Source organism: Primulina eburnea, chromosome 13 (genome assembly GCF_022965805.1).
Source record: "Primulina eburnea isolate SZY01 chromosome 13, ASM2296580v1, whole genome shotgun sequence".
In the NCBI taxonomy this organism is placed as follows: Eukaryota; Viridiplantae; Streptophyta; class Magnoliopsida; order Lamiales; family Gesneriaceae; genus Primulina; species Primulina eburnea.
Genome location: NC_133113.1, coordinates 277,245 through 296,817, shown reverse-complemented (window position 1 = coordinate 296,817; position 19,573 = coordinate 277,245). Strand labels below are relative to the sequence as shown.

General features: G+C 32.4%; 1 protein-coding gene and 1 pseudogene across 1 annotated transcript; both read left to right on the top strand.

The window, feature by feature from the left end:
* Positions 1 to 937: 937 nt before the first annotated feature.
* Positions 938 to 2,867, top strand: LOC140810848 (bZIP transcription factor 29-like). Its single transcript, XM_073168745.1, has 4 exons — positions 938 to 1,935; positions 2,024 to 2,156; positions 2,259 to 2,343; positions 2,521 to 2,867. Exons 1-4 carry the CDS (start codon positions 953 to 955, stop codon positions 2,703 to 2,705), a joined length of 1,386 nt encoding a protein of 461 aa, XP_073024846.1. The 5' UTR covers positions 938 to 952; the 3' UTR covers positions 2,706 to 2,867.
* An 8,858-nt stretch (positions 2,868 to 11,725) lies between these two features.
* Positions 11,726 to 19,483, top strand: LOC140809088 (tRNA-dihydrouridine(47) synthase [NAD(P)(+)]-like; annotated as a pseudogene).
* The last annotated feature ends 90 nt before the right edge of the window (positions 19,484 to 19,573 follow it).

Here is a 19,573-nt window from a genome sequence, read left to right as displayed (position 1 = left end):
TATGTAGATTATTTTATACGAAAATCATTATACAATATTATTAAAGTTAAAGGACATATACTAACTAATTTTGGTGACACAGGCCTTGCTTTTTTAGGTAGACAAACTTATCCATCTTTATAATTATATATAATGTTTAGCATCCAAACAAAACTATCTCACCAAATTTAATGCAAGATTCGTTCCATTTTGTCTAAATTTAAATTACCATACACATTATTCTCAATGAAAATAAATATTATAAAATATCATAAGTTTAAAAATCAATAAAATTATCATATTTTTTATTTTAATTTATATTTTGCAAAAAAAAAAAATTCTAAAATTTTAATTTTAATATAATCTCTAGAATTTGTTCACATAAAAATAACTTAACACAAAAATATTTAAGTTGATAGAGAAGCTATTATTTTAATATATATACATATATCGCATGTCAAACGTTACGGAGAATTTACGAATAAGATTATTTTTCCACGCACGATCGGTTAACGAACTTTGATCTAACGACAAATGATATATTTATCGATCGACATGACATTACACGGAATTTAGGAATAAAATTATGTTTGAATGCATGCTCTTGGATTGAATAACTTTGTTTAATGATTAGTTTTCTAATATGTCTCGGTAGTATGGTAAGTGTAAATGAAAAAAAAAATTAATTTTTTTTATGTACCTTAAAATTAAATTTAAAGTTCCCCTAATGATGAATGGACAATGAACTGTACTTTTCATTCTAGTAGCAAAATAAATTATGTTGTTACCTAACATTCGCAAATATTAATATTACTGTAACAATATTGCATGTATTGTAAGTACCTACTATATTATGTCTGTGCAGTTTCTTTGTTATCCATGCAGAATTAATTCTATAAAAGGGAATTTCTTGGCTATATGCATAGAAAATATACTTGAGTGAATCATCCAAGAACAGTATCAGAGTCCAGAAATGAGCGGGGACGATGGAGGAAGTCATAAAAGGGCCAGCTTGCCGCCCTGTCTCTGGCCACAAGGCCCGCAACTTCCTCCCATCTCATCACCTTACTCACGGATCCTGGCCAACCACCCTGGAAACCAGCAAATGTGGTCGCAGAATTTGAGGACTACTAATCTTGAAAGGCCATCGCATTCTCGGTCTCTATCACAGCCTTTGCCTTTTGGTCTTGATTCCTTGTACCACGCGGTGGCGAATGAGCAGCGGGGTGAGAGCTCGTATTCGTTGTTGCAGCCCTCACCTTTAGCGCCCCCAGCTAGTTGTTATGGAATGGGGGCCGGTTTTCATGAGGCTCACAGAAGGACCGGAAGTGAAGTCCCTTTTCAACCTTCTGGAGCTTTGGATATGCCGGTGCAGGTGGTTGAAAGAGATCCAATCTGTGCAGGAAATGGTGATAACAACAACACAGAGATGACGGGAGAGGAAAAATCGGAAATGGTAAACATGGATGAGGATGTGTTCTCTACTTATCTCAATTTGGATTACACAGATGCATCGAACATTCAAGAAGCTTTAGACAGTCAAGATAAGGTGAATGGAGTTGACAGATTCAAGACCGATGAGACTACTCGTGCTGACGACGAAAGTTGGAGTGCTTTTGAGAGAGCTGCAGGTGTGTCTTCATTGCCTGATATGAGTGAAGGGGTCAGAAGGGTTGCTCCAGGAGATGTTTCTCAGACGAATATACACCTTCGAAGCGTCTCCGACCATAGCTTTATGGAAAACATAGATCTTGCTAATGATTTTCTTGAAATTCCTCCGTATTCAGGAACACTGCCAGGCCAATTACTCTCACAAATGTGTTCATCTGAATCGACTTCAAATGGTGTTAGCTTGATGATAGGTGATGTTGGGTTTACTGCTGATGATCAGAACAAGATTACGGCGAACAAGAAACTCACCGAAATAGCATTAAGTGATCCCAGGCGGGCTAAAAGGTGGTGCATCCTTCTAATCCATCATATACATATCCTTGGAATTAACTAGCTAGCTAGTCACTGATTTTTGTTACATTTCCTGGTGTAGAATCTTATCCAATCGTAGATCCGCAGCACGTTCAAAAGAGCGAAAGCTGAGATACGTGGCCGAGTTGGAACACAGGAGCATGACTTTACAGAACGAAGCCAACATGCTGGCTGCCCAGCTTGCTCAGCTTGAGGTGAAAGCTTATACGTACCATAATATATTTTATTTGTAAGTGGTTTTACATGAGACTGCTTCCCTTTCATCCCCTATAATACTTGTCTCATATCGAGTTCAGCACGAGTCTTCCGCAATGACCACCCAGAACAACGAACTGAAGCTTCGGTTGCAGGGATTGGAACAACGGGCTCATCTCCAAGAAGGTCTCACTTTTCATTCCTTGTTTATATATATATATATATATATATATATATATATATATATATATATATATATATATATAGTTTCCCTGGCCTCTTTCTGGTTAGATTTGAGCCATTATTTTCAAGCTAATTGTTTTCGGGACGATTTGTTCGCTTACTATGGGTATCATGGGACAGCACTGAAGGCAGCCTTGACAGAGGAAGTGCAACGCTTGAAGGTGGCAAATGTAGCTTCTTACTCTAAGATTCATCAATGTGAGATGCTTCAGCTGTTCGGAAAACAAGAAATGCAACCACAGAAGCAGCAGACGGAGTCGAACAACGAAGTTGGTACACCTGCGGAGCATGAATCAAAGCAGTGATCCAGCTACAATGGTATAGGAATTTTAATAATCTGAACCAGTTCTTTATTTTGGACCTAAGTCGTGTTTCTGTTTATGTTTTATTCTCGTCTTTAAGCATGATGTCTTGTTTAGACTAAAGTGTGTGTTAGTGTGTCGTATTTCAATTTCTGTGACCTACAATTAATTATGTTGGAATTTAATATATCTTCGAGTTTATAATTCTTTTTGTATTCAAATTATTATGTTGCTGTATTTTTGTTACATTTATGATTATACTGTGTGACTAAAAAATTCTAGAAATTTTACTTCAATTATATATTACCCTCATCCTAAAATCTCTCTTTTTTTTATTCTTTTTTATTTTATTACTACGATTTCGAGAACTGATTGTTAAATTTGGAAAAGAGAAAAGCTATTAATAACTATTGACAGAATCAATCATTATTTTTATATTACAAAAATATAGATTAACATAATTAATATTATTTATTTAATAAGAAAAGCGTCAAATGACTTGTTATTATTTATTTATTCACACACACACACGTAATTTGGGATAAAATTTTACCTTACCCTGATAAATCTTCTATCTTTTATATATTTTTCCATAAATTTTAAAAATTATATATTTAAGCAAAAAAATATTCCAAATACTGCAGGAATCTTATTTTTTTCGTACTATCATACTTTTTTATAATTCTATTGAGCAACAAATTATATTATATTATAACACAAAAACACATGCGAGACGATCTTATGGATCGATTTTGTACGAATATTATGTTTGGATCAATCATGAAATGAAATTATTTTTTTATACCAAAAATATTAATTTTTATTATAAATATGGACATGGTTGACTCGTCTCACGAATAAATATCAGCGAAACAATCTCACAAAAGACATACTCTTATACTACACGTAAAAATAAATAGATATTATATATTGCATGTGCGTACATGTGATTTTATTTGAAAATATTTTGTTTAATATATAATTATAGTATTCTAGTTTAGTTTTATAATGATGAAATAAATAAATAGTTGAAATATATTGTTAAGAAAATGATATATGAAGCCGAAACCTAGAATATAGTATAACAATATATATGATTCATGCATGTATACAATCAAATTATGTGTTTAAAATGTAGTGTGATACCCTTGTCCGACATCGAAAAAAATCAAAATTAAAAATGAGTTTATAAAGGACTACAATGGACTTCTATAGCAACTTGAGTTAATCATTTTCGTAAAGCGAGGACGGATACGAAGTAGTTGTTATAGGGGCTTATTGTGCAGTCACGCAGGCGCGGGCCCGGGCTCGGGGCGTGACAGAATGGTATCAGAGCCGGTCACCGGCATGGAACACCGAGAAATAAGTGTTATGCGGGACAAAGTGCTACGTGCATGTGAGCCACCTCTTGAACCTGCGGGGCAAAGTGCTACATGACGGGAGCCACCTCTTGAACCTGTAAGAGCCACCTCTAGATTCTCGGTGCTGGTGGATCGAGTGGTCAGGCCGCGACGGGGACGTCGCGTTCTGAAGGAGGGGTGATTGTGATACCCTTGTCCGACATCGAAAAAAATCAAGATTAAAAATGAGTTTATAAAAGGCTACAATGGACTTCTATAGCAACTTGGGTTAATCATTTTCGTAAAACGATGACGGATACGAAGTAGTTGCTATAGGGGCCCATTGTGCAGTCACGCAGGTACGGACCAGGGCTCGGGGCGTGACATGTAGTGTATTTAAATGTCGCTGATAAGTTTGAAATGACGTGATTGCATGTTCGTGTGGGAAAGCATGCGTGCATATAATAAACTAGAACAAAATTACATATAAATTGGAACTAAGAACAAATTGAAGCCCAACTTCCATTGTTTTTAATGGGATATAATCTCAACTCTTATGTTGTTCAAAATATAACAAACAGAACATAACAGAATATATAGCAATATGTAAAAGACACTCTCACGTCCATGAGATATAATTTTTATTCTACATCCTAATTTGATTAAAATTTCCAACAAAATACACCTGTAAGTAACAATAAAAGTAAAAAAAAAAAATTAACCGCATATCTATTATATTATATATATCTATAAATATGTGACTTTATATGTGAATTTCCAATCATGTCCTTATTAATTGTTTGTTTTACATTAATTGCATACTTTAAATGTGTCTTTTCTTTTTCTTTATTCATATTTTAAATATGTGTTATTATTAATATTTAATTTTTTATGTCTACCTACATTATAATATGTTATTTTTATCCAATGATGTATTTTCATTATGTAAATTAGTACTTGGTTTTTTTATGTCTACCCAAATTATAATATGTTATTTTTAAACCAATGATTTAAATTTTTTTATTTATCTTTTCATTATGTAAATTATTAAATCAATTAAAGTTTAGAAATAACTCATTATGGAATTGTGAATTTTCTTTGGTGACTTATTAATTTTTTTTCATGACCTCGTTTGACAGTTTGCTAGAATTTATGTGTTTAAATTAAAATTTTTTGCAACCGAAATTTTTTTCGGTTTATATTTATAAATTATTTAAATAAAACACAGTAAAAGATCGTTGTGATTTGAGCCGTCAATTTGGGTTGGGCGGGTTGGCTTGCACCGCCAAACAGTTGAAGATGTATAACAAATCTTGTATCATATTATATAAAATTTCAACCTTATAAATGAAATAAATCAATCATATATGAAATATACAAAATTTTATTACGTATACAGTCAAGTAATTTATTATAATTGTATTTTATTCTACAAGAAATCTTGTCAAATCAGTGATTGTGGATTTAAAATCTATTAAATCAGTAAACTAAATGTGCGTGTCAATTAAACTAATTGAGTAATCACATATTCTTGAATTTCTTAATTAATTTTTTATCTTGATAATTTGTTTTATTTAATATTTGAAATTATAAGACACTGTTACTATAACTATAGATATTTTTTTTAAATGTTCATAAGGACTCAATCTATGCGTTTAAAAAATATTTTTGGCAAAGCTTTATATTAAAAAATACTTTAATAAAATATGGTCAAAAAATTTATTGTGATATAATTTTTTTACAAAAATATTTTTAAAATTTTAAATCTATTTACTTGTAACTGTTTGTTGTGTTTAAATTAAAGTTTTTTGCAACCGAAATTTTTTTTCGGTTTATATTTATAAATTATTTAAATAAAACATGGTAAAAGATCGTTGTGATTTGAGCCGTCAATTTGGGTTAGGTATGTCGGGTTGGCTTGCACCGCCAAACAGTTTAAGATGTATAACAAATCTTGTATCATAGTATATAAAATTTCAACCTTATAAATGAAATAAATCAAGCATATATGAAATATACAAAATTTTATTATGTATACAGTCAAGTAATTTATTATAATTGTATTTTATTCTAGAAGAAATCTTGTCAAAGTCAGTGATTGTAGATTTAAAATCTATTAAATCAGTAAACTAAATATGCGTGTCAATTAAACTAATTGAGTAATCACATATTCTTGAATTTCTTAATTAATTTTTTTATCTTGATAATTTGTTTTATTTAATATTTGAAATTATAAAACACTGTTACTATAACTATAGATATTTTTTTAAATGTTCATAAGAACTCAATCTATGTGTTTAAAAAATATTTTTAGCAAAGCTTTATATTAAAAAATACTTTAATAAAATATGATCAAAAAATTTATTGTGATATAATTTTTTTACAAAAATATTTTTAAAATTTTAAATCTATTTACTTGTAACTGTTTGTTGTGTTTAAATTAAAGTTTTTTGCAACCGAAATTTTTTTGCGGTTCATATTTATAAATAATTTAATAAAACATGGTAAAAGATCGTTGTGATCTGAGCCGTCGATTTGGGTTGGGTCTGTCGGTTTGGCCTGCACCGCCAAACAATTTAAGTGAGTTGATTTGAAATTTTGTCGACTCATTTAAAGGTGAGCCTAAATGAGCTCGCACGAGTTTATATTAAATATCTATATATCTAATATTATCGATTTTCAATCACGAATTTTTGATATAAAATGGTAAATATCATTTTGATTTTAAAATTGTGATGTTCTGTGTTGTCCAATAAATGTAGATTGTTGAGATATTTTGGCAGTCATTTAAAATTGAGTGTCAAAGTTGACATTTGAGTTGTATTTTTGGATTCCTGACAATATATTCGTCAACATATTATTTTTAAGTTAGTTTTATCAGTATCGTGAGGGGTAAATTTGTTTATTACAATATATAAATATTATCATCTCTTTAAATTAATATTCACTTTCATGTTTGACATGTTATGGGTCTTGGTAAAATGAGGAACAATAAATTCAAGCAGACGAATACACAAAAGTCTGGGGTAAAACCAGAATTATATGGTAACGGGAATTAATATATAAATTTTTTGTGAATTTATCGATGTTAAGATGCATAACAAATCTTATATTATAATATATAAAATTTCAACCATAAATGAAATAAATCAAACATATATGAAATATACAAAATTTCGTTACATATACAATCAAGTAATTTACTATACTTGTATTTTATTCTACAAGAATTCTTATCAAACTAAGTGATTGTGGATCTAACATCTATTAAATCAGCAAACTAAAGAGCGTGTCAATTAAACTAATTGAATAACCATATATTCTTGAATTTCTTAATTATTTTTTTATCTTGATAATTTGTTTCATTTAATATTTTAAATTATAAGACATCGTTACTATAACTAAAGACACATTTTTTTAAAATGTTCATAAGGACTCAATCACTAACTCATATGGCAAAATATTTATCTACATACTATATTGAAAATATTCTAATTAATTCAGTGCATGTGCTGAAAATTTTTAAATTAATTAAGAAAAATTCATTTACAATAATCATATTTAATCTTTTTGGACTGACATCATTTATTTCATAAGATATTCATCACAATTATTTATTTTTATGTTAATCTTTAAACTTGAATTACGATGTATATTGTTTTTCTAAAAGTTCTTAAATAATGATTTAATATATTTATTTGACATTTCAATATTAACATTTTAAAATATATTAATTTATATTATATGTGTGCAACTCTTCTAATCATGATCATAAAAATTCAATAAAAATTCAAAAAATGAATTAAGTAGAACATAAAAAAATTACACAATTAATAAAAAGACAGAAAATAAAAACTAAATAATTGTCTATTACATATAAACTACTAATACCGACTTCTAAAGATTGAAGTCGGTGAGAGTGGAGGCCACTATGTAATAAAAAAATAAAAAGCTAATGCTTGAATGAGTCATTTTGCAAAGTTAGTGAAATAAAAACGAAAGACAAAATGTATTAATAAAAATATTATATTGAAAATATTCTAATTAATTCAGTACATGTGCTGAAAATTTTATAATTAATTAAGAAAAATTCATTTACAATAATCATATTTAATCTTTTTGGACTAACATCATTTGTTTCATAAGATATTCATCGCAAGTATTTATTTGTATGTTAATCTTAAAATCTGAATTACGATGTATATTGTTTTTCTAAAAGTTCTTAAATAATGATGTAATACATTTATTTGACACTTCAATATTAACGTTTTAAAATATATTAATTTTATATTGTATGTGTGCAACTCTTCTGATCATGATGATAAAAATTCAATAAAAATTCTAAAAATGAATTAGGTAGAACATAAAAAAAATTACACAATTAATTAAAAGACAGAAAATAAAAACTAAATAATTGTCTATTACATATAAACTACTAATACCGATTTCTAAAGATTGATATCAGTGACATTAGAGGCCACTATGTACTAAAAAAAAAAAGAGTGAGTCTTGTGTGAGACCGTCTCACGGGTCGTAATTGGTGAGACGGGTCAACCCTACCCATATTCACAATAAAAAGTAATACTCTTAGCATAAAAATTAATACTTTTTCATGGGTGACCCAAATAAGAGATCCGTCTCACAAATACGACCCGTGAGACCGTCTCACACAAGTTTTTGCCAAAAAAAAAAAGCTAATGCTTGAATGAGTCATAGTGCAAAGTTGGTGAAATAAAAACGAAGGACAAAATGAGTTAATAAAAATATTATAACGGGCTAAGTTGAATGAGGCTCATATATATAAGTATCTCAATTGGTCTCACCATATGTTTTGTCACTGTACAAAGCGAAAGTTCATGCACTGTGGTATTCTACATATTCTTTATTTTTCTCTTGATCTCAAATTTAATTTCATGATCTATTGATCTGTAAATATATATTAGAATTTTTTCTAAACAGTTAATCTTAAATTTGATCATGTAAACAAATAGTTATTATACTTTTTATACAATAATAAATAGACTGATATATTTAAATATAGAAAAAGTAATGTATTGAGAAGAATAAAAAAATAATGTTAGAATTAATACTATAATTATCTAATGTCAATATTAAATTTATCATCCTACATTCGAAAATGTGTTCATTGAGGTAAAGAATATGATGATAAACTAAAAATAATAATTTATTTATCATTGTAACGTAATCACAATGTGATCTTATTCGGAATCAAAAATTGATGTAATTTGACTTTTTAATTAAATTCTATAAACAATTCTTTCATTATTTTTAGTGGATAAAAATGATAAATTTATTAAAATTAAATAGTAGAATTTAATAATGAATATGAATTTTATTAATTCATCTTTCAATTTGGGTTTCAGGATTTTGTCACTGATGCTATATGTTTTTTTCTTCTGATTTTTCTTTTATTTTAATATATAAATTTTCAAATAGATGAAAAATGATTTTTTTTTCTCTACTACTTATGTAGAATATCAAGTATATATTTGACTCAAATGTCATATAAATTCATATGATTTAGTAAAAAGTTATTTTCATAAACTTATTTGTTGGGTACAATAATTGATCAGGTTGGGTAGAGCAATTGAAATGTTGTGCTTGAGCTGTTGTACTATTTAAATGATTTGATTAACACAGTTACCATAATCTATATGTTTTGATAAAACAGTAAACGCTTGAGCTTACAATTGGTATCAGAGCAAAGATCGCGCCTTTGATTTTCATTGATTGCAATTTGTGCAATTATTAGGAGACAGATTGTTGGGTACAATAATTGTCCATGATGAATAGGCGCTTGAGCTGTTGTACGATTTAAAGATTTGACTTGTATTGTTAGTATTAGTTATAGCTTTTGGTAAAGCGACAAACGTTCAATCCTACATTATTCGATCGTAGAGCTAGAAGAAGCATGTTGTATCAACTTTTAGTTTTGAATTGATCTCTTACATGTTACTCGATTTTTAAATTTAGAACCATTCTACGATTTTCAAATATTATTATAGATTGAATTATAATTGATCACTTTCAAATTGGATAAATATAGAATAAAACTCATGTAAATATTATTAATAAAAAAATTTAAATGAAATATTGGATTTGTCGATAATCAAAATAAGAAATAAACAAATTTTGATCATTGCTCTAAGAATAAGATATTTAAAGAAGGTTATATTGACACAATAAAATAGTGCACATACATGCATTTGTCACTGTATTTTGCAACTAAAATGTCAAAAAAAGTTTCCACATATTATTTTTATATTATATTTAAAATCATTATGAATCCTAATTTTTATTAGGGTTGGTCTTTGTTATAAAAAATCATTGTGAATGGATTTGAAAATTCTTATATATGTGTATATCACATATTAATATATCAACCTAAGTCCATGTAATAAAAAACTACAAAATGAACTTATTCATCTTCAATGTACACAAATTATATAATAAATATATATGACAATTAAGACAATGAAGTAGAATATATGTTTACATATAACAAAATATATAGACAAGAAAAATAATAAATAAAAATATTTTTCTAAATAAAAATATTTTTTTAATAATTTTTTACAGTGAGTTGGAGAAGATAAAAGGGAAAAAGTATTAACTTTTTTGGGTTACACAAAAAATAGAAATGGAAGAAGTGTTTGTCATTGTAATGAATTCATTTTCCAAATTAAATGTATACCATAAAGTTATATTTAATATTCAAACTTTATAAATGCAATGAATTTTTCTCAAGATAAGGGTACACAAATGATCTCGCGAAGATATTTAAACAATTATAAAAATTAAATATATTATTTTTCTAGAAGTAATACTAATATGACATTAGTAATTTAATTGTGCTAATTATACTAATGAGTCAATATGAAATATTAAAATAAGTATAATAAGAGTCAGTAAAAAATGATTTATTGTCAAAAATATTATTATTATAAATTACAAAAAAAATGACAACATTTAGTCAATATTTTTTTTAAATCATTCCACCAGTACTTTTTATGTGATGATAGATTGTTATAATAATGTGTAGGTTATATGTTATCAAGTATAAGTGTCTAATAAATTAAAGGTAATTAGGAAAGTAATAGCATCCGGTTAAAATTGTTGTCAATTTACATGAAAGAAAATAATAATTAAATAACATTATAAATAAAAAATTACATATAATTAATTGTCAAAAAAAGATTGTAAATTGACAACAATTTTATCTATGCAATTTACACGAATTGTCTATGCTAATTTACACGAATTGTCAAAATTTACACTAATTGTCAATGCATATCATTATAAATAAAAAATTGCATATCATTAATTGTCAAAAAATTTACACGAATTGTCAATGCATAATTAAATAACATTATAAATAAAAAATTGCATATCATTAATTGTCAAAAAAAGATTGTAATAATTGAGATATTTACACGAATTGTCAATTAATTATCTATGCTAATTTACACGAATTGTCAAAATTTACAATACTATTATCATTATCTTTTGTTTAGTTAACTAAATTTATTTCAAATTCTAATTAATTCAACATATGTTGCACGTACATTATTTCTAGTATATATATATATATATTCATGAATTCAGTAAAATTTCGTTTTTTACATTCGATAAAATGACATTTAATGCAATAATGTGACCGATATGACAGTCCTGTGAACATCGCACCCACCAACAGACTTATGAAATCTAATGGGGGAAAAATTCTTTACGGAAAATAAATAAACACTTAATTTTGACTTACCATAGAAAACTCAATATGATATGAGAGGCAAAATTCAAAAAATATTTTGGTGAACTTTTTCATTAGAGAAAATGTGGATGTCTCTGTATATATTAGGAGTTTATTATGTGTTTAGCTTTATCTGATTAACTTGTAATCGTTTGTAGTGGACTAAGGATTTGCCCTTCTCTGGTTAATGAAGGGCCATGTCCTTATGGTCTAGGTTGTAGATTTGCTGGCACACATAGAGATGATGATGCCTATGTGGGTAATGGGGCAAAAATTATTCACTGAAGAAAGGCAATGAGATGAATTTATTGGACAAGGATTTTCAGAAGCTTCTGTGGAAAAACAAAGTGAAGTTCCCCAAGGCAGATGCTTCACTCAAGCTGCTTGGGCTTCTGGTAAGAACTAGACTACGTACATAGTTGTACAATTATTCATTATTACATCTCTCGTGGCAATAATATTTTGCAAAATCATTATATTTTGATGTCTAGCGTTCGACCATTTGTATTTTTCTTAAGCTAATATGTTTATTTTAGGGGAAGGGAAAAGAAAAGAAAATGGTGGATGATGAGAATGATGGTGTGATAATTTTGCAAATGGCACTGGAAAAGTTGATGAAAATGGTTCTTGTGTAGTGCCTGCTGCTCTGAGCAATAAAGTGGATTGCTTAGTTGAAGTCTTTGAAGAAGATAAAAAACATGAAACAGATTTGGATTATGAGCTCAGACCCCCAAAGAAGACAAAATGTCTGATGGATGAAACTTGTTCAGTACAACACAATAATGGTTTGTCACAATGCTTTCCATGGGTTCCACCAGTAAGTTTCTGTATATGGGGTGCTTTGATTTATTCGGTCTACTGTAACAGGTCAAATTCAAGAAGAGGAAGACGTAGAGAAAAGCTGTGAACATGATGAAAGACAAACCATCATGGAACATACATTAGGATGCACTGATAAAAGCCTAAAGTTGCATCCACGTGAAAGAAACTCATTGATTTTAGAGAAAAACTCCATCTTGCTCCCCTGACGACTGTAGGAAATCTACTGTATCGCAGGGTTTGCAAGGTTCTGGGAGCTGATATTACATGTGGTGAGATGGCTCTGTGTACTAACCTTTTAAAGGTTGGGAAATATAGTTTTTCTTACTTAGCTAATATTTTGATGCGAAAAGAATATCATATTAACATGCTGAAAGGTAGATATTAAGCACTAGATCATTATGTAGTTATTGCCATGGGCATATATTTGTGTAAACTTTCTATCTTTGGAAATATTTGGAGGGAATACTAATTTTTATTGTTTCCTGGTTTGAATCTAGGGTCAAGCTTCTGAATGGGCATTGCTGAGACGCCACTCATCTGAGGGTTTCTTTGGCGTACAGATCTGTGGGTCCTATCCAGATACAGTTGCTAAAACTGTTGAACTTCTCGAGAAGCATTGCACAGTGGATTTCATCGTTAATATTGGATGTCCAATTGATATTGTAGTTTACAAGGGTGCTGGATCTGCCCTCCTCACCAAACCAATGCCGATGAAGTGTTGTAGAAGCCTCTTCTAGAGCGGTTGACACACCTGTGACAATAAAGGTGTGCTATAGAACTGGTGTCTTCTGATTCGATATTGGTGGCGCTAGGATAGTGTGTTGAATCACCTAAATATGTGTCTTCTTTAGGCTGCTTAAAAGAGAATGTCAAATAAGCTGAACGCTGAAATAGAACTGTTCAATAGTTGGAATGTAGTAGTAATGAACAAGTCACTCAGTTTTATGACATTCTGTCCTTAACATGATAATTATTGACCCTTTTGCACGGTGAATTATGGAAGAAATTTCTCTAATCAGTATGCGTCTTTTCTGCACCTTCAGGTAAGGATGGGTTATTTTGATGGCAAAAACCGAATTGACTCTTTGATACATGATATTGGAAATTGGGGAGCTGCTGCAATAACAATACATGGTCGCACAAGGCAGCAACTGTACAGCAAACTTGCAGACTGGCAATACATCTACCAATGTGCACGAGCTGCACCTCCCAGTCTCCAAGTTCTTGGAAATGGTGATGTGTTCTCTTATCTCGATTGGAACATTCGCCATACCGATTGCCCTGAGCTCTCATCATGTATGATTGCTTGAGGGGAGTTGATTAAGGTTGGTACAGAGATTTACCCTCTATTCTCCTCAACGAAGTAATTTTCAGCATCCTACTTGAAGCATTACTTATCTTATATCTAAGTACCACCTTTCTGAACTTGTAGCCCTGGATATTTGTTGAGTGATCCTCTTGTAGATGATCAGCTTTGAGTCTCAACCTGTGCAATCAAGAATCTAAGAAATATCAAATGAAAATCACAAGACCAGAGATTACGTGGTTCGGTCGATTGACCTACATCCACGGGAGGAACAATATCAGTTTTTATTCACAACAATTCAAGTGTACAAGATTATTGAGAGTCCTTTCTCTGAGCACTAGTATTCTTCCTATCACTCAAGAACATTCACTCTCTTCCTCCCCCTTGTTTACACTCTTGTATATCCCTTCTGCTTCAGAGAGTCAGAGATTCTTCTTCCTCTTCTTCTTCTTATGTGTATTCCCGAAAACATCCCATTTATATGTATAGCCCTGCCTTCTAGTTTCCAGGTCAGTACTTGAGCTGGCCAACCGCTTTTCAACTGCCTTCTTGTTACCAGTGGCTACACACACTCACAGAGAATAACTTCTCTGATGTTTTGGTGACACACACATTCAACAATCTTCACCTTGTCTCCAAAACAGAGTCTTTCCTGGTTGTTCCCCCTTTTTCCTCCCGTAAGGGAGCTTAACTTCTTTCTGTCAAGTTCACCAAGCCAAGGCACTTCCTTAACTTGGTTTGAGGTAGAGTTTTTGTTAGCATATCTGCAGGATTATCTTCTGTGGATATTTTCTGCACTTCAACATCCCCTTTTGAGATTATATCTCTTACAAAATGTAACTTGACATCGATGTGCTTACACCTTTCATGGAATACTTGATGTTTCGTGAGGTGTATTGCACTTTGACTATCACACTTCACCACTACAAGCTCTTGTTTTATACCGAATTCAGCTACTATCCCTTGGAGCCAAATTGCTTCCTTAATAGCTTCTGTAAGAGCTATGTATTCCGCTTCTGTAGTTGATAAAGTGACCACTGATTGTAGAGAGGCCTTCCAACTTATAGCAGTCCCAAATAAGGTGAAGACATACCCTGTTAATGACTTTCTTGTGTCCAAATTCCCAGCATAATCTGAGTCCACAAAACCTTCCAGTGGCTGGTCTAATTTTCCTTGTTTTCTAAACATCAGTCCCAATTTTTCAGTTCCCTTTAAGTATCTTAGAATCCACTTTAGACCTTCCCAATGCATCTTCCCTGGATTAGCCATAAATCTTGATATCAGACTTATAGCATGTGAAAGGTCTGGACGTGTGCACACCATTCCATACATTATACACCCTACACCATTTGCATAGGGTATACTTCTCATTTTGTACTGCTCTTCTTCATTTTCAGGGGATTGATTCTCTGATAACTTGAAGTGTTGCCCTAATGGAGTAGTAACTTGTTTAGACTCATGCATTCTAAACCTTTTTAGGATCTTTTTGATGTAACTGGATTGACTGAGAAACAAGTTTTCTTCCCTTCTATTCCTGATGATCTCCATGCCCAGAATTCTTTTGGCTTCCCCCAATTCCTTCATATCAAACTCAGAGTTCAGGAGCTTCTTAAGGACTTGAAGCTCCTTAATATTGGTGCTTGCAATAAGCATATCGTCAACATATAATAGTAGGAAGGTAGTGGCTGTATCATTCAACCTTTTCATGTAGACACAGCTGTCAAATGAACTTCTTACAAAGTTTATTCTTATCATAAACTCATCAAATCTTTTATACCACTGTCGGGGACTTTGTTTTAAGCCATAAAGGGATTTCCTTAGCAAGCACACCTTATTTTTATCCTTTTCTTCAATAAAGCCCTGAGGTTGTTCCATAAATATGGTTTCCTCAAGGTCACCATGGAGGAAAGCGGTTTTTACGTCGAGCTGCTCAAGTTCAAGATCAAACTGAGCTACTAAGGCCAGCATCATCCTTATAGATGTGTGTTTTACAACTGGTGAAAAGATTTCATTGAAGTCGACTCCTTCCACTTGGGTAAAGCCTTTTGCGACTAATCTCGCCTTGAATTTTGGTGATTTGTTTTCAGTGTTAGCTTCCTTAATCTTATAGACCCATTTACATCCCACCACCTTATGTCCCAGCGGTTTACTTACTAACTGCCAAGTCTTATTCTTCATTAATGAGTCAATTTCTTCTTTCATGGCCTCTAACCATTCATGCTTTAGTTTCCCATTTACAGCTTCATGATAGTTGGTGGGTTCTTGCAGCTCCACACTCTCAGCTGTAATTAAAGCATACGATACCATATCAGCATGTGCATATCTTTTTGGTGGTCTAATGGTCCTCCTTTCTCTATCTCTTGTCAACATGTAGGTACTTGTTTCCTCATTCCCGTGTGTTTCTGTACCAGACTCCTCTCTTTCTGTAGTGACCCTTTCTATAGGATCATCAATCTGATCTGAAGGATCTTTTGAATCCTTCACCTCAATTTGTGAGCTGATATTAGGAATAGAGCTGCTCCCAGGGGTGTTTAACATCAGTCCATATCCCATTTTTGATTCGTCAAATGTGACATCCCTGGTGTTAAAACATCTTGGTCCAGTAGCTTCAAGATTCCACACTTTATATCCTTTTATGCCATCTGGATATCCGATGAAAATACTTCTTAAGGCCCTTGGTTCAAGTTTGTCTTGCTTTATATGAGCATAGGCAAGACAACCGAAAACCTTTAAGCTTGAATAGTCTGACGGGGATCCATTCCACAATTCCATTGGAGTTTTATAGTTCAATGCTGAGGAGGGACATCTGTTAATCAAATATGCTGCTGTTACTACTGCTTCCCCCCAAAAAGATTTTGGCAGGTTTGCACTTAGTAGCATGCATCTTACCCTCTCAAGCAATGTGCGATTCATCCTCTCCGCTGTCCCATTCTGTTGTGGTGTCCCCGGGACTGTCCTATGCCTTGTAATTCCTTTTTCCTTGCATAATTGATTGAACTGATCTGAGAGGTATTCAAGGCCATTATCTGTCCTTAGATGTTTCAGTCTTTTATCCAGTCTGGTTTCCATCAATTGTAGTCATTCCTTGAATTTTTTGTAAGCTTCACCTTTGGATTTCAAAACATATACCCAAAGTCTCCTTGTGTGGTCATCTATTATGCTCATAAAGTACCTTCCCCCTCCATGTGTTGGAGTTCTTGCTGGTCCCCAAAGATCAGAATGAGCATATTCAAAGGGGCCATCGGTTGAGTGTTTTCCTGTCTCAAACTGGACCCTTTTGGCTTTTCCAAGTATGCAATACTCACATGTATCTAAGTTTTGGATACGGCCTCCACATAGAAGATTCTGCTTAGACAACTCATTCAATCCTCTTGTACCCACATGACCAAGTCTCCTGTGCCACAATTCTGTCACATCTTCATTCTTTTGGATAATTGAAGAGGATCCTATGACAGTATTTCCTTGTAGTATGTATAATGAATTTCTTTTTATTGCCTTCATGACTACTAGCTGTCCTTTTGTAACCTTGATAGTTCCTGCATCAGACTTGAAAGAGTATCCATGTGATTCAAGAGTTCCTAGAGATAATAGGTTTCTCTTGAGTTCGGGCACATATCTCACTTGTTGTAGGACTATATCCACCCCATCATACATCCTTATTCGTATGGATCCAATCCCTTTTACCTTGCAGGACTTGTTATTTCCCAGAAGAACGATGCCTTCCTCTGAGTCACTTAGATGTTCAAACCATGATTTTGTTGGGCACATATGGAATGAACAACCAGAGTCTAAGATCCATTCATTCTCTGATTCTTGATCAGTGACAGCCAGTGCTTCTGCTTCTTGATAATCTTGTAGGGCCACTGCTGCTTCTCCTTCCCCCTTTGGTTTTTCATATGGTCGATGCTTTCTTTCAGGGCAATTTCTCTTGAAATGTCCTTCTTTATGGCAGTGGAAACATTTGTATTTTGCTTGACTTTTTGATCTCGATCTGTTCTTAGAACTGGGCTTGTAGTTTCTCCTTTCTGATCTTCCCCGGACAGAAAGTCCTTCACCTTGAATCTCCTCATTTTGGAGTTTCCTCTGTAGTTCTTTGGCATTTAAAGCAGCTTGAACTTCTTCCAGTGTGATTGATGACTCTCTTCCATACAACATTGTATCCTTGAAGTTCTCAAAATTCTTCGGTAAAGCATTTAATAAAATGAGCGCCTTGTCTTCATCTTCTAATTTAACTTCAAGATTTTCGAGATCATCAAGAATCTTGATGAACTCGTCGATTTGATCTCCAAAATTCTTATCATCCCTGATCTTGAATGAGTAAAGTCTTTGTTTCATATACAAGCGATTTGCCAGGGATTTAGTCATGTAGAGATTCTCCAGTTTCAACCACATCGCAGCAGCGGTCCTTTCTTTGGTGACTTCTCTCAATGGTTTGTCTCCAAGGCACAAGATTATTGCGCTTTGTGCCTTAGCAAGAATTTCGTCACCTATAGTTGTTGACAATTCTTCTTTCTGTTTCAGAGCTACACTCAGCCCTTGCTGTACCAGAATGGCCTGCATCTTGATTCTCCACAGCGAGAAGTCGTTCTTGCCAGTAAATTTCTCTATATCGAATTTCATTGATCCCATTCTGCCGTAGTTCTTGATTCGTTGATTCGTGGGTTCGATTTCCCACAGACGGCGCCACTTGTTGAGTGATCCTCTTGTAGATGATCAGCTTTGAGTTTCAACCTGTGCAATCAAGAATCTAAGAAATATCAAATGAAAATCACAAGACCAGAGATTACGTGGTTCGGTCGATTGACCTACATCCACGGGAGGAACAATATCAGTTTTTATTCACAACAATTCAAGTGTACAAGATTATTGAGAGTCCTTTCTCTGAGCACTAGTATTCTTCCTATCACTCAAGAACATTCACTCTCTTCCTCCCCCTTGTTTACACTCTTGTATATCCCTTCTGCTTCAGAGAGTCAGAGATTCTTCTTCCTCTTCTTCTTCTTATGTGTATTCCCGAAAACATCCCATTTATATGTATAGCCCTGCCTTCTAGTTTCCAGGTCAGTACTTGAGCTGGCCAACCGCTTTTCAACTGCCTTCTTGTTACCAGTGGCTACACACACTCACAGAGAATAACTTCTCTGATGTTTTGGTGACACACACATTCAACAATATTCACTGAAATTAAGGAGCAGGGGAACTGGGACATTCGTTCTGGGGAAAGGTTGAACATTTTGAAGGATTACGTATGCTTTGGCCTTCAGCACTGGGGTTCGGATTCAAAAGCTATCGGGAATCGGTTTTCTGCATGTTAGGTAATTTTGAATCGGAAACACGTTACTGAAATGTTGACCTGTGTGTTTGCACTTGATGGCAGGAGTTGAGACAACGAGGCACTTCTTAGTGGAATGTCTCAGTTACACATGCAGATATGTACCAGTTGGTCTGTTAGATGTTATCCCACAGAAGATCAATGGTAATTGTAGTCAACATTTTATGGGTTGCAAATGGGAAGTCCTTGATTTTGTTAAACCATGATTGCAAAAACAAATCAATTTTGATTAACGTAATGTTATGAATCTTGATTCTAATGATAGATCGTGACCACTGACCAGGCTAAACAATTTCTTGG